The sequence below is a fragment of the Antechinus flavipes genome, chromosome 2 (assembly GCF_016432865.1).
Source record: "Antechinus flavipes isolate AdamAnt ecotype Samford, QLD, Australia chromosome 2, AdamAnt_v2, whole genome shotgun sequence".
Taxonomy (NCBI): Eukaryota; Metazoa; Chordata; class Mammalia; order Dasyuromorphia; family Dasyuridae; genus Antechinus; species Antechinus flavipes.
This window is the reverse complement of record NC_067399.1, coordinates 652,750,987-652,765,597: the sequence shown is the minus strand read 5'-3', so window position 1 is coordinate 652,765,597 and position 14,611 is coordinate 652,750,987. Positions and strand designations below refer to the sequence as shown.

General features: G+C 42.1%; 1 protein-coding gene across 1 annotated transcript in view; it reads left to right on the top strand.

Annotated features, from left to right (window-relative positions):
• Positions 1 to 652: 652 nt before the first annotated feature.
• SCAPER (S-phase cyclin A associated protein in the ER) overlaps positions 653 to 14,611 on the top strand; it is a 362,563-nt gene continuing 348,604 nt past the window's right edge. Inside the window, exons 1-2 of the mRNA XM_051982442.1 lie at positions 653 to 736; positions 5,697 to 5,771. Of these exons, the coding sequence (XP_051838402.1) occupies positions 5,709 to 5,771 (63 nt within the window). The 5' untranslated portion in view covers positions 653 to 736; positions 5,697 to 5,708. The remainder of the gene's footprint in view (positions 737 to 5,696; positions 5,772 to 14,611) is intronic.

The window sequence follows — 14,611 nt, the reverse complement described above, 5'->3', positions numbered from 1 at the left end:
TTAGCGGTCCCGAACCCGGGCCTTTGAGTCAGGAACTTTAAATCCCAGACTTAGTTTCCTCCTCTGTAAATGAAAGGGCCGTGAAGCCCGTAAAGATTCCTTCCCCCCTAACTCTGTGCGAAGTTTGCAGCTATGCGCACGCACATACATATAAATATATATGCACAGACATATGTATTTGCTAAGTGCGCAGATTTACGTTCCCTGTATGCAGCCTGTGGAAACATAGCTGCTCCCTGCTGCTTCCTCCAGGGTTCTAGTGCAACCATCGCTTCTGCAAGCTTTCCCATCCTCCTTCAGAGAGGACCTCTTAACTTAAGACTCCTCCGCTGGATAGCACGTCTGTCCGGAAACGTTTGCATAGTGACTGGTACACAGCAGGCGCTTAATTGATGCTTGCAGCCTGGACCTCGTTAAACTGTCTCCCTTTACTCTGGACTCTGCTCAGCTGGTTTGCGTTCCGTCCGGCACGTGTTCCGGATTCGGCCCCGGGCACCCGTGCGCAGGCGTCCCCCCGCCCCCGAAGCCCGCCACGCGAGTCGGCCCGGGGAGACTCGAGAGCAGCTGGCCGCCGCGCGTGCGTGCTGCGGAAACGTCACGTGGGCACGCCGGGAGGCCCCTCCCTCACCCCGCCCCTCCCCGCCCTCGCCCCGCCCCCATCCCGGCGGGACGCTCGGAGGCGGCCCCGGGACGTTCAGCCTGCCTGGAAGTCAGGCGGGCGGTCGGCGGGCCGGGGGTGAGTGTCCCGCGGGGGCGCGCGGCTAAGAGGGCGGGGGACGAAGGGGCGCGGGAGCGGGGGACCGCGGGGCGGGGCAGGCGGCCGGTGACAGCCTCCCGCGACTGAGGGGACAAAATGGCGGCGGGGTGCTCCCCTCCCCCCAGGGCTCGCCCCGGGCCCGCCCCCGGCCCTGGCTCCGCTGCCGAGACCCCCGAGCGGGGTCGACCCCCGAAGGGCGTGATGACAGACAGAGAAGGGGGGGGGCGGAAGGGAGAGCTGTGGGGGAGGGGTTCCCTTCGTGCCTCCTCCCCCAGCTGGGACTGGGGGGGAGCCCCCCTTCCCGAACGGGGGCGGGGGCGGGGGCGGAGGCGGACTGCTGTCAGTGCCACGTGTCCGGCCGGGCGGGGGGCGGTACCCTCCTTCGGCCGGTACCCCTTCTAGCGGCCGCATCCCGGCCGTGGCCCGGGCTGACCCCGGGCCGGGGTCGTGCCCTTAGGCTAACCGCGTCCCCTTCATATAGACGTGCACTGGGCAGCCGGGTGGGGGATCCTCGCCACTATCCCCTCTTTGGTAGCGCTCTGGGGAAGTGTCTCAGAGAGGTTACCTCCTGTAGACACGCAAGGGAGCGTTTGGTTCCTTTACCCCATTTTACAGATGAGGAAACTAAGACGGGGCCTCAGGTCGGGTACGGAAGTCCCACGTGGGAAGGATCGTTGTCTTTTTGTTTGCATCCTCCTGGGGTGCTCTGCATGCCGTAGATGCCTAATAAGTGCTCGCCGAACAAGTGAGGTGTGGCCCTCAGTTTGCCCGTTGTAAAATGGGTCTCAAAGGTTACTGTGGTCCTTCCTGCTGCTCGGGCAGCCAGCTCTGCTTCCCCCGCTCACTGCCCGCTTCTCTAGGGTCAGGCTGCCCCAGAGGCCTCCCCATACATCCCCCAGATTCCTGTCTGACCCCTGCACCCCGAGTCCGGGGAAGCTGCAGCTCCTTGTGCTCGCCTAGAAAAGGCACTGCCCTGCTGTGAGGGGGGGGCGGGGGGCGGGTCTACCCGGGTCCCGAATGATTAATTAAAGGAAGGGGAGCTTTCTTCTGAGACACTTCCAACAAGGGGACATAGGCTGTGGTGGTTTAACTCTTCACTGTAAGGAGTATTCGTTTTGTTTTTAACTAATTGAGGTCATCATTCCTTTCTTTCACTGTCAAATGGGGTTCATAATAGTCCTATCTTCTGGGGTTGTTATGAGAGACAAATAGGCGATATTTATAAACTACTTAGTGCAGTGCTCGGCGCATAGTAGGTGCTTAAGAAATGCTAGTTCCTTCCCTCCTGCCTGCTCACAGATAACAACAACAACAAAAAAAATCCTATTCTGTATGGAACAGCTTTGAAAATGACTGAGGGAACTGATTTGTTGAAAAGGTTTTCCTGTATGGCATGATAAGCCGGGAAAGCTCCCTCCCTTACTGTCCAATAAAAAGCTTTTTGCTTAAAGCACTGTTGAAATGAGTACAAAGGAGTAAATTTTTTTTTAGCTTTTTATTTTCATAATATGTGCATAGTTTTCAGCATTCACCTTTGCAAAACCGTGTGTTCCAAATTTTTTCTCCCTCTCTTAGACAGCAAGTAATCCAATATAGGTTAAACATGTGCAATAAGGAGTAAATTTTTCAAGCTCACTTTTGACCACTATTAGAAGAGTCTGTCTAGCAAACATTTTCAAGCAGCTCTGCTTCTACTATGGACCAGGCATTGTGAGATTTTTATAGGTAATCAGTGAACACAGTTCTAAATGCATAGAAGGGGCATGTTAAATGCTAGTTCAAGGCAGCTTGCAAGGAGTCCTCCACCAAATTCATTGTGGTGGGATCCTGAGCTCGCTCCCTTTAGTCTCTGACAGCAGAATGTCAAGTCCACTAGGTCCTTTCAAGGTGGAAGGGATTTCGGGACACATCTGGTGATGGACTGTTGTCTGAGGACCGCTGTGGGAATCCTGGTGTTGGGGAACAGCTAGTAGATTCTGCCACCTGGAAATCGTGGGGATAATCTTGAAGTCACCAAACTGAACAGCTCCCTCTCATTCCACTGGTTGCCAAAATGCCTGTAGATAGAAAGTCAGTCCTTGGCTGGACTTTTTCTCTGAACTCCCAGCTTTGAGTATTAAACAGTGCCTTTGGTACCTCCATAGTTTCTCCCTTCAAAGCTGAGCTCCAGTGCTTCCAGTCAACAGATATGAAGGGACAATTGGTGGAGGTCCTGAGCTACCGATACAGAATTGGGCAGCCTGGATCCTGGTGCCAAAGAGCTTTTAAGTTTAAAAGATAAATTTATATTGATAATTTTTGTTTTTAATTACCAACAAATCTCATTTTCTTCTTAAAGTACAATCTCAACAATAGGAAAGAATAAAGAAAAAAAACAACAACCCAAAGAGCAGTACAGGAAAACTAACCAATAGAAAAAAATAGTATGACATGCAGTGTTCTACTTTTCTAGGCCTTCTACAAAGAAGCCATAGGGAACTGATGCCTTATATTTTCTCTTTGGGACCAAGCTTGATTATATAATTTAAGAGCATTGGAGCTTTTAATTGGAAAAGTGATTTTCCTTCTGTTGAAGTATTTTAGTACTTTGTACCTCTCCATTGTCATTTCTTCACATTTTATTTTTATGTGCATGTCTTATTTCCCTTAATAACAGCAGCACACCCACAATAACTTAACATTTATGTAATAGCTTAAGGTTTCTCAATAAACATTATTTGGTGCCCGCTGCGAGTCAGGCTCAGCATTAAGCATTGGGGGTGCAGAAGAAGTTAAGCATCAGTCCCTGCCCCCGAGTAGCTCACAGTCTGTTGGTGGAGACAGCATTCGAACAGCTATGTGCAGACAAGTTATAGACAGGATACATTGGCATTAAGTAAAGGCTTTCTGTGGAAGGCAAGCTGAAACCTGGAGAAAACCAGGGAAGCATGGAGGGAGATGAGAAGAGGGAGAGATCCCCATTCCTGGAACTTGAGATACTGGGAGTGTGGGGACGACTGTCTTGTTCAAGGAACTTTGAGAAAGCTTGTGCCACTGGATCACAGTAGGTGGTGAGGATGTGAGGTTTAAAAGGACTTGGAAAGTTGGGAAGCAGATTTTGAGGGATTTTTGAACACCAAACAGCATTGAGTGCACGGGAGGGGTGATGTGATCCATCCAACCTATGTCTTAGAGATCACTTTGAGTGCTGGGTGGAGTGTAGACTGGAATGAGGATAGACTTGTGGCTGATAGACACCCTCACAGCTCTTGTAGATTATTGCAGCAGTGCAGGAATGAGATGGTCAAGCCCTGCCCTAGGAGAGGTGATCAAGGCAGGAGAGAAGGGGGCTTGTGTGACAGGAGTTGTAGAGGTGTACTAGTTCTGCCTCAGTAGCAGATTGGATGGATAAGAAATTAGGGAGACCCAGCCTGGGAGCATGGGAGCCTAGGAAGATTTATTCTGACCTGCTTTCTAGTACAGATGGTTCATTTTGCAGATTAGGAAACTGAGTCTCAGAATTCAAAAAATTCTTCATGATCACACTGGTAATGAGTGTAGGAGCTTTGGCTTGAATCCAGGTTCTCTGCACCTGGTCTGTTTTCTAGAGAGCAAGTAGTGTTATACATGTAGTAAACTTTTTCTTAGATGTTGGATGAAAGAATGGATATTAATTATTGGATATTATAATTAATCATATGCTCCCCCTCTGACCTGCTAATAACATCAGATAGCCTAGGTGACATTGAACAAACTTGCTCCTAAGGTACTGTGCTTTCTGTACCCTTGGTCAACAGTAAGAATGGCTAAATTGCAGAGCAGAAGGAAAGACCTAGAGAAACCCTGGGCTTGTCTTCTCTGTGGGATACTGATTATTAGGAAGATTATGAGAGCTGGGTATTAATTGCTTTCTTTTTTTGATTAGGAATTACAAAATTCATGTAGGGAAAAGATAAGACAATCTGATCTGTTATCTCTTTTATTTTTTATTTCTTCTTCTTATTTTTTCTTAATTGTGTGTGTACCATGCTTTTTTATTTCTTGAAGATTTATTTTATTTTTCCCAGTTAACAAGTAATTGTTTTCTTTCCCTCCAATTTCCTTAGGGGAAAAAAAGCTCTTGTAACAGTCATAAACTGATCAAAACAAAACAAATTCCTGAATTGTCTTTGTCCAAAAAATGTCTGTCATTCTGTATCTTGAGGCTATGCCTTTAATATTGGGAAATGACAGTCATCCATCGAATTGATTATTTTAAATCTTTACAGTGTTATTATTATTCTTCTGGTTCCACTCACTTCCCTGGGTCTCTGAAAACTTTTATGATTTTTCAACATGATGATATAACTTCACATTCCTATACTATAGCTTGTTCACATGATGGACAGCCTCTTACTTTCTAGTTCTTAGTCACTACCAAAAAAAAGAGCTTTATGTGCTACATAGATACAGTATGGATATACCTTCTTTCCCTTTCTTTGGGAGTGCTGAGGGGTAGGCTGAGTAGTGGCCTTACTGGGGCAGAAAGTATGGCTTGTGACTGTTTGGGCAGTCACACCTTTCTTAGAATTGCAGCATGGATGTTTTTAAAGAAAATGTAAATCTGATTTGCTTTTAAAATACTGAAATATGTAGTAGAACATTGTTCTGTCAGGAAAAAAGCCTTCTGGTCCTGGCTCCCTATAAACTAGTATGTGCTGGCATTTAGTTCATCTGAGCCTTAATTTCTTATCTCAAAATGAGGAGATTGGACTTGATATTTTCTGAAATCTGTTGGGATATCTTAAATTCCACAAAAGTTTCATTAACTACATTTGTAAAGAGTCAAAAAAATTTTTTTCTGACATACAAGTGAAACAATTTTGTTTAATAATTTTTAATACTTTGGAAGCTAAAATTGTTAAGTGTGTCAAAAAGAAAAAGATGACATTAAGGACCGATGCTATCCTTTTTATTGCAGGGATCAAAATCCATGGGTTCAGCCAAAAATATGATAAGTGAGCCTGTTGAAGTAGAAGAAGATTATCTAATGATGGTAAGTCATTCTTTCTAAAGGCAATAATAGCAATTTTAAAAAGTTGTGTGAGCTACATTTATTTGAAAATAAAATTATTTGCCTTGTGCAAATAAAAAGTTATTTGTAAAGTTGTTTTTTAAAATTTGAGCTGGGCTTACTCTTTTACTAAAATTTAATCTGTCCCTTGGACATTTTGGAGATTCCCCAAATTCTTAATTTTTTGGTACGAAAATCAAGAGAAGTGAATTTATTTGGTTCATATTTCTTTTTATAAGTAAGCTATGTATATTCTTACATAATTGGGTTGGTGATTACTTTTAGATGATTACATTCATCTCTGCATATATGTGTATGACCTGAATCTTGTTTTAAAGAGACGAGGGAAGTTTCTATTCTTTTGTAAGACAAAGAAAAATTATCCTCTAACTGCTTTTTTGAAAATTTGAAAATATTGTATTCTGTTTTTTTTTAGTGAATCATATAGCAATGCCATATTGCCTGTGTCCTAGGGTTGTTATAAAGATCAGGTGAGGTCTGAGAGGGAAAGGTGCTTTGAAACAGAGTACTGTATGAATGTGTGTGTGTGCGCGTGCGCACGCTCACATATGTGTGTAGATGTGATATACAAATCTATCTACAATGTATATTATACAAATTTGAGGCTTTTATTATTATTAAATGAAGGACAAAAGATGCTTAAAGTAACTGGAACAGAAACACATTCAGTCTTGTCTGCTCTCAGTGTCCTTCATCTTAGAGCTGCCTTTGCCCCACTGGAGGCTGATCGTGAACCCCTCCCAGAGTCATCTATTCCAGACCAGAGCATTGCCTTAGCCGAGCCAGATGGACATTCAGCATTGGGGGAGACACGTGGGAACAGAGTGTTGTTTGTCCCTAAAATATTTGTATTTTGTTAATATTTTGTTTTATTATATAACTGTTTCAGGTTTGCAAAACATTTTACAAATATTGTCTCACATGATTCTCATAACAATCTTGGGAAATGGGTGCTGGTATTATCTCCATCTTACAAATGAGGAAACTGAGGCAAACTGAGGGCTAAGTGATTTGCCCAGAGTCATGTTGCTAGTTGCCTGTGGATGGATTTGAACTCAGTTCTTCCTGTCTTCACGTCTAGACTTTTGTCCCGTGGGCCACCTGGTTGCTGTACACATAAACACACATGCATGTGTATAGACATGAAGAATGTGTTGTGTTGCTTTGTGAGTTATGTCTCATAACTGGTCTTTAAAAATTCCTTGTTCCTGGTTGTGAAGTTTCCTGGTTGTGAGGATGATTGTATGGAAAGCGCTTTCTTGGAGAGAAGCCTCCTGGGCAGGATGCAGTGCTTCTTTGGTCCAGGTGCCAGAATGCTGGAGTTTCTGCCTGACGAGGTTTTTGAGTTGCTACCACTGCGGCCCACTACATAGGCCCTGGCTGACTAGGGGTGTGGGGTGAAACAATATAGCTCCCTGTTTTTGTGGAACCCTGGTCATTCTTTGTCATTCTCTTGTACTAGGGAAGACATCAAAGCTTTGAAAACTACCCCCCTATACTGTAGGAGACTTTCAGGATTGCAGTATACCTCACCACTTAGTGGAATACGGATGTATTAACAATAATGGACTTCGGTGCTGCTGGACAATCTGTCATATTGTTTGGTCTCTTCCAAAGGCTTTGCAATCTACTCACTAGCAAGCTCTCTGAAATGGGCAGAATCACAGGCACATTGCTGGGAGGGAACTTTTGAGATCAGATTGTGCAATTCCCTTGTGAGAAGATGTTTTCTGGGCCTTGATGAGTGCACAGATCACAGCTTGGTTTCTCCCAAGGGGGAACCTGTCCTCAGCTGCTCCCGTTCTATTTGCTCAGACTTCTAACGAGTCTTTAACTCAGTTCCCAATTGTTCCTTCTCTGTAGCTTTGGCAACCCCGACCTTTGCTGCCAGTGTCTAGGAACTGCCACTTCTCTTTCAGTGTCCCCCTTCTGTCCACTTGAGCCAACCTACTCTTAGGGAGGATTTACAATATAGTTACATGCATGGATATATGCATGTATGCACACAGGTTACTTATATGTGGTGTATTACACACAATATATAATGGTGATATATTTATATATTTAAAATATAATTGTGTGAGTATATGTAGATATATGTTTACATTTATATACCCATGCACATAGGTGTATATATGCATGTATGTGTGTATCTGTCTATACCTCTATATTTATATCTCTCTGGAGCAAGCATACTCAGTGTTTCTAGAAGTTCTCTGATCCACACTAGTTTCCCGGAGACTTCTTGAAGTTTTATTCTGGCTCTTTGACTTCCTGAAATCTGCCATGATGACTAGGTCCTTTCAAAATTGTGTGTTTTCTCCTTTGAGTTGTGGCTGGGATGACTTCTCTTGTTTTTCAGAGACATCTGCAGCTTTGGCTTCACTCAGCTTCAGTGCCCTGGGTCTGATGTATTGGTAGATTTATGACTAGTATCACATCCTTTGCTATTCAGCTGGAAAGCCGACATGGTACCTTGCTGGCCCTGAAGTTCTTCCATGTGCATGTGATTTCTGCCTCATCTTCCATTCCCTCTATCACTCAGCATCAATTACTGAAAAAAGCCACGTGTGTTACAGGTTACTTTATTTTAAAATTTTGTCTTATTTTTGTTGACAGATTTTGTTTTTACATCACATTCATTTCCTAGTAAATCCTTCCCCTCTTCTCTATACAGTCAGCTGTTATCTGTAACAAAGATTTTCAAAGGAGAAAAAAAGTATATCAGTAGAACAGAGTACATATCTACTCTGTCTGACAATATATTCAATATTCTACTCTGCTTTCCCACCAAATTCTCTACTCTTAGTTATAGATTATTTTAGACAACAATCTAATGCATCTCCTCATACCTCAATCATTACATGAATAAAATATGCCTGAGAGAGCAAGTTTTCGAATCCCTAAGGCCAGAGAGCATGTCACTGCTGGGTGGGTGACTTACACCATGATCTCTTGACTTTTAGTTTAGTGATGTTTTTGGTGTAACAAGCTGCCCCTGAGTTACTATCTTCTTAGGAAAGCTTTCCCTTCATTATGATTCTGGAAGAAACTAAAAGTGCTTCTTTTTATTCTGTGGGTGTGGGATTAGGAGGGCTTGGAGAAAAGAAAGCTATTGGAGTAATAGAAACAGTGCCCAGATCTGTGGAAGAGTCCACAAAGTATAGCACGAATTGGAAGAAGAGAGTAAGCTTGGTAGGTTTGGAAGAAAGACAGAAGCTATGGGAGATCTGGAAATCCCTACTAGAAAAATAGCTCTTAACTTGAAAAGGAAAAAAAAAATACTCTGTGCTTTAAAAAAAATCTTGGGTGCCACATAGTCCAAAATACACGTTGGATTATGGGAGAGAATTTCTTTGTAAAACTTCATGCTAAATCTGTGATTTTGCCAGGGTGGGGTCATTCTACCCCGTGATACAGATTGCAAACCCTTTAGAGTTGCTGTGGCTGAAAAATTCCTGGTGATGCAGCTGGCCTGGTGATTAGCTTCTTGGAATGTAACTTGCCCTCTGACAGTAGACATATTGTTCATCTCTGGACCTTTCCATCTTGGATCTGTTTCAGCTCAGTAGAACCTGCCAGGTCTTGTATTTGAGAAATCAGGGTCAGTTACCTCATTGACATGAGTGGGACTTCAGTGAAGTGAGGAAATCTTACAGAATTTGAAACAGAATAAGTTGACCTTCTTTGGATTATGTGGAGTTTCATATTGAAAATTTTGTAATTCATTGAATTTTAATAAAAATTTATCTTGTAAAATGCTTTATAATTTTTAGTGCTTTAAGGCTTACTAAGTATTTTCTTGAAGGAGGTAGTGCAAATATTCTTTCTGTTTTATAAATGTGTACATGAGATCCTGGTTTATCTGAACTTGTGTTAGAATTTAGTGTGGTAGGCAGTGGGCTCAGCTGGCACTGTAGGAAGCTTTTCCCAGTGCTCCTCCATTTCAGAGCCTTCCTTCTTGTTATCTCCAGTTTATTCTGCAAGAACTTGTTTGTATGTTATCTTCCTTGTGTTCACTGACAGCAGAGACTGTTTTTTGCCTATTTTTGTCTATCCATGGCTTAATTGTGCCAGGACATAATAGGTGCTTCATCAATGGCTTTTTGATTGATTTTTGATTTGGAAAACATTCATCTGATAAACTAGTACCATCTGATGAACTGGGAGCTGAAAGGAGGAAGGAAAGTGGGACTATTTAAGTTGCTAAAGGAAGATTTACAAGCTCCTGCTGCTTTGGAAAGTCATCCCTAGGAAAAGAAAAGACCTTGCACAGGCTGCCTTACACCCTGGCAGTCATGATTTTCCAGGGGCTCACACAGAATACAGGAAAAACTAGGTTTGCTAAAGGTGGAAACAATAGATCAAATTGATAGTTTGTCTCACATCTTTTAGACCCCTCCCCAGATATCAACACTGTTTCTGTCAGATTATCTTCTGAATCATCTCAGTTTAATCTGCAATCTCTCTCCTTGTTCCTTTCCTATAATGTTCTTGGTGGTTTTTCCTGGGAGTCTCTGGATGCAGCCTTTGTTTCAGTTCAGTAATCACCACAAGAGTAGTCAGGTTAAAGTCCAAATCCTCTATTATCTCCTTCAAAGTCTTACCTCCTTTCCTGGGCCCCGGTTAGCTTTCTGGAGTGCCTTTGAGACCGGCCTTGGTCTCAGTGGAGAAATGCAGGAGGAAAGCCTGCCACCAAGAGCCTGACCGAAGGTGAAAATGAATCTGAGTCCAAGGGCTTGTGCTCCAGCCTCCAGTCTGCTTCTCTTTTCTAGCTCTCTCTGAATGAAACTTGCTGAGGCTCCTAGGTTATATGCTCTACACTGAGTACAAACCAATCATTATATTACTATGAAACCATTATTTGTTGTAAGATTAAATCTATCATACTGAACTTGGAGAACTATTAAGCACCATGCTAAACTAGATAACCGTTGTCTCATCAATAACCATTAGTACCTTGTAAGAATCCTTGTTTCAAGTTCAGAGTTCTGGTCCATAATACTTTCCTGCTTGTTTCCAAATGTGCCCAGGTTTCCCTCATTCTTCCTAAGAAAGGGATGTTGCCCATTCAAGCTATCAATCAGCCTTTATTTCTATTCTTTCTCAGCTATTGTTATTGTTGTTTGAACTTCCTTTTCTAAGAAGACCATGATATCAGAGAGCAGATGCCATGACATGCACATGAATGAGATTGAAGTGAGAGAGGCTTGGGCAGGGTCATCAACCTCATTTTCTCCTCTGGAGCCATCTGGGTCCAGTGACCAGATATAGACCATGATGCTGGAGGAAACCCTAGATGCAGTGGTAGACTGGCCTTTTTAAGCTAAGGTTTTTTAATGGGTCTCAGGTTGACTGAGACAATGGCCTACTTAGTGATTAAGGCTAATTAAGAATTACTGCTAAAAATGGCCTCTTTTATCTAGTCACAAAAAATAAAAAAATCCAATCTGGAGAGAGGAAGGTTCTCATGATTTCTGGCCAAAATACTAACAATTGCTATTTACATTTAATCTGGGCCCAAACCATGACCAGTTAGGTTGGTTTAGACTGTAATAGATGAGGTAGAATATTAGGAGTTGGAAAAGGTCTTAAAGCTCAAAGTAGTCCAAGTTCCTGCCCAATATTGTCATTTCTTCGACAGAGATAGTCCTTATGTCCATAGTAGATTGTCTTTCTGACTCTTCTTGAATACTTCCAGTAATGGGTAATTCATTGTTTCATGAGACAATCCATTTTGGTTTTGTACCACTGTAATTGGTACACTATGGTAATACTTGAAGGTAAGCATAAAGCCCCCAACAGTATCTCATTAGGAAAATGATAGGGTAGGGAATTTAGCATGAGCATGGATAAATGTAATGCAAGACAATTTGTAAAGGGAGAGAGGTTTGACAAGTAAGGGAGATGGAGACTAGTGAAGTCTTTATGGAAGAAGTGGTACAGAAGTTGAGCAGATTCTGAGAATTTGATGAGGAAAGGTTTTTTTCATGAATGGACCGGTGCAGAAATGGGATGGGATTTCATATTCAGAAGGCAACTATTAGTCCATTTGGACTAAAATGCAGGGTTCATAGAAGCATCAATCTTGAGTTAGAAGGGACCTCAGGGATCTGCTAGATTAGGGCTTCTTAAACTTTTTCCACTCGTGACTTCTTTTCACCAGAGAAATTGTTTCATGGCCTGTCTCAAATCTGAGCCCAGGGATTTTTGGCAGTGTCCATTCATGTTCAGTGCAAAGTGCTCGTATTATGTGTTCAGAACCAAGGCTGCAGTGAAGTCACACAATACAACACAAGCAAGTGCTCCCAGAAACACCTTGGATTCTTCACTTCTTTGATTTGAATCTGTTTTTGATTGTTGGCATTCAGAACTCTATTACTGTTGCCAAATTTTTCGTGACCTCTACACTTGATACATGACCATATATGGGGGTCTCAACCCACAGTTCAAGAAGCTTTGTCCTAGACCATTGTTGTCAAATTCAAATAAGTAACAGGCCAGTAAACCATACCTAAGAATTCCATGGTTCAGGAACATAGTAGAAAACCATAGATGAACATAGCTTTGTCCTGTTTTAATTTATTTTGTCAAAAATCTCCCCGTTACATTTTGTGTTTGACGTCTCAGTTCTAGACGATCCCCTTCATTTACAAATAAGGAAACTGAGCTTCAAAAAGGAGAGAACTGCCATCATTTGTTAAGTAGTCGAGTTCAAATTTGACCCAAGTCATCTGACTCCAAATCCATTGCTCTGTCCTTTGTGCCAGGTGAAGTCATGAAGAGGAATCAAGGAGATTGGAATCGGGTTGTGCAGGGTCTTACATTAAGATTAAGGAGTTTGTATTTTATCTAAAAGGAAATAGAAAATAGCAGTAGTGTGATATGTAGGTAATTATGTGAATAGATGTGTGCCTCAGCAAGGTTATCTTTGTGGAGAAGGCATTGGAGGGGAGGTTGGCTTGTCCAGAAGTCGAGGTGATGAGGGCTGGGACAGGAGCCATGTGAGTGCATAGAGTGTGGATGTAGGAATGACAGGATGGCAGCTGATCCAATTTGGGCTTGTGGAAGAGGAAGGCAACTTCATAGCTCTTAGCTTTGGTGATGGGGGAAATGGCAGTGCCCTGGAAGGAAATTGGACAGTTTAGAGGAGGGCTGGATTTAGAAAGGAAAAGAGAATTTCTTTTGGACAGTTTCAGTTTCTCTTGTGCTGGAAAGGTTATGAGGATTATAGTTCCAGCAAGAGACTTTCTGCCACCTGAAGACTGACCTGGCTAAATATGTAAGGAGGAGTTCATTGCTAATAGTCTGGCTATTGGGAGAATGAATGATTTAGCCTCACGTGCTTAATAGTAATTGAACCATTCTTTATTAATATATATGCTTGGAGAAAGAATGGCCCCCTCCCACTCTTTGTGCAAGTCCTGATGTGTTGTATAGGAAATGACGATTTTGGTGGGTGGAGGCAGAGGGGCAGAGAGAGAGGCAGAAGAGACTGCTGGCTGGCTTGTCGCAGCTGCTCACATTGCTGTCGCGATCCCCCTTTACCTCGGATCCCCCTTCACCTCCGATCCTTCTTCATCTCCACAAAGAATAAAGATCGAAGATTTTCCCCTAACCTGAATTCCTGACTCTGGCTGATTTTAAATATGCGGTCATCACACTCAGTGCCCAAAATACAAGTGACATTTAATAGTTTTTTAACTGAATTGTGTATCCAGGGGCAACAAGAAACCTAATGTTTATAGGATGCTCAGTCATCTAGTATTGCACTATTTATGATGAAAATTTGTTAGCTGTCTCCTGTGCATATAGTTCATGCTTTCACCAATTGTAGAGGATGAGCAGGTAGAGGATTCTACAGAAAACTCAGTAAGACCTTCCCAAATTAATTACTGTAGACTTTTGCACTTGTAAATTTTAATGTGAAGGTAAGGTAGAGTAAGATGGCAGAAAACATATCTGGGATCAAGAAATGTAGCAATCTAAAGATTTATAGATTACAAAGAAGCCTTATTTGTCTATGCCATGAGCACTTACTTCAGGAGGAGAGTTGAGAGACGCTTCAAATGGCAAATGACAAATAATGCAATTGATGGAGGTGACTCCTTCCCATTGTGGGAGTCATTTCCAAATCAGCTGTCTTTTGTCCAGTCAGACCTTTTGACTTGTTAGAGTAGCAATTGTGGTATCATAGATTTAGAGCAAGAAAGGACCTTAATGGTCATTCAATCTAGTATCCTCATTTACAGATTAGAAAGCTGCTGCCCAGAAATAAAAATCAATACCAAGTTACAAACCCAATAAGACAGATAATAAATACATCAGTCAATTACATAATACCAAAATCAAAATTAAGGAATTGATAACAAATGGAGAGAAAACAGAATTATAAGAAAATATTTGAACCAATTATATGATAACAAAACTAACAACTTAAATAAAATGTTTGAAGACATAAAATAGAAATTACCTAGCTTAATGGAATAGAAGATGGTTTGCCAAACAATTGATTGTCAGAAAGAACAATTGAGCTAGGAATAAATATATCCCAAAGAGGAAAAAGGCAACCCTAGAGCAATGAATTTGGAAGTGAATTATATAAAATATTTAAAAACAAATAATTCCTTTGTTACACAGACTTTTTAACAATAAAAAAAAGATGATGCATCACCATGAGACAGTTATGGTACTGATACCTAAACTAGAAAAAAATGGAGAAACAAAGTCATAGATCAAAATTAGTCATGAATATTAATGTAACATATAAAAATGTATAGGCAAAAAGGATACAAGAAATA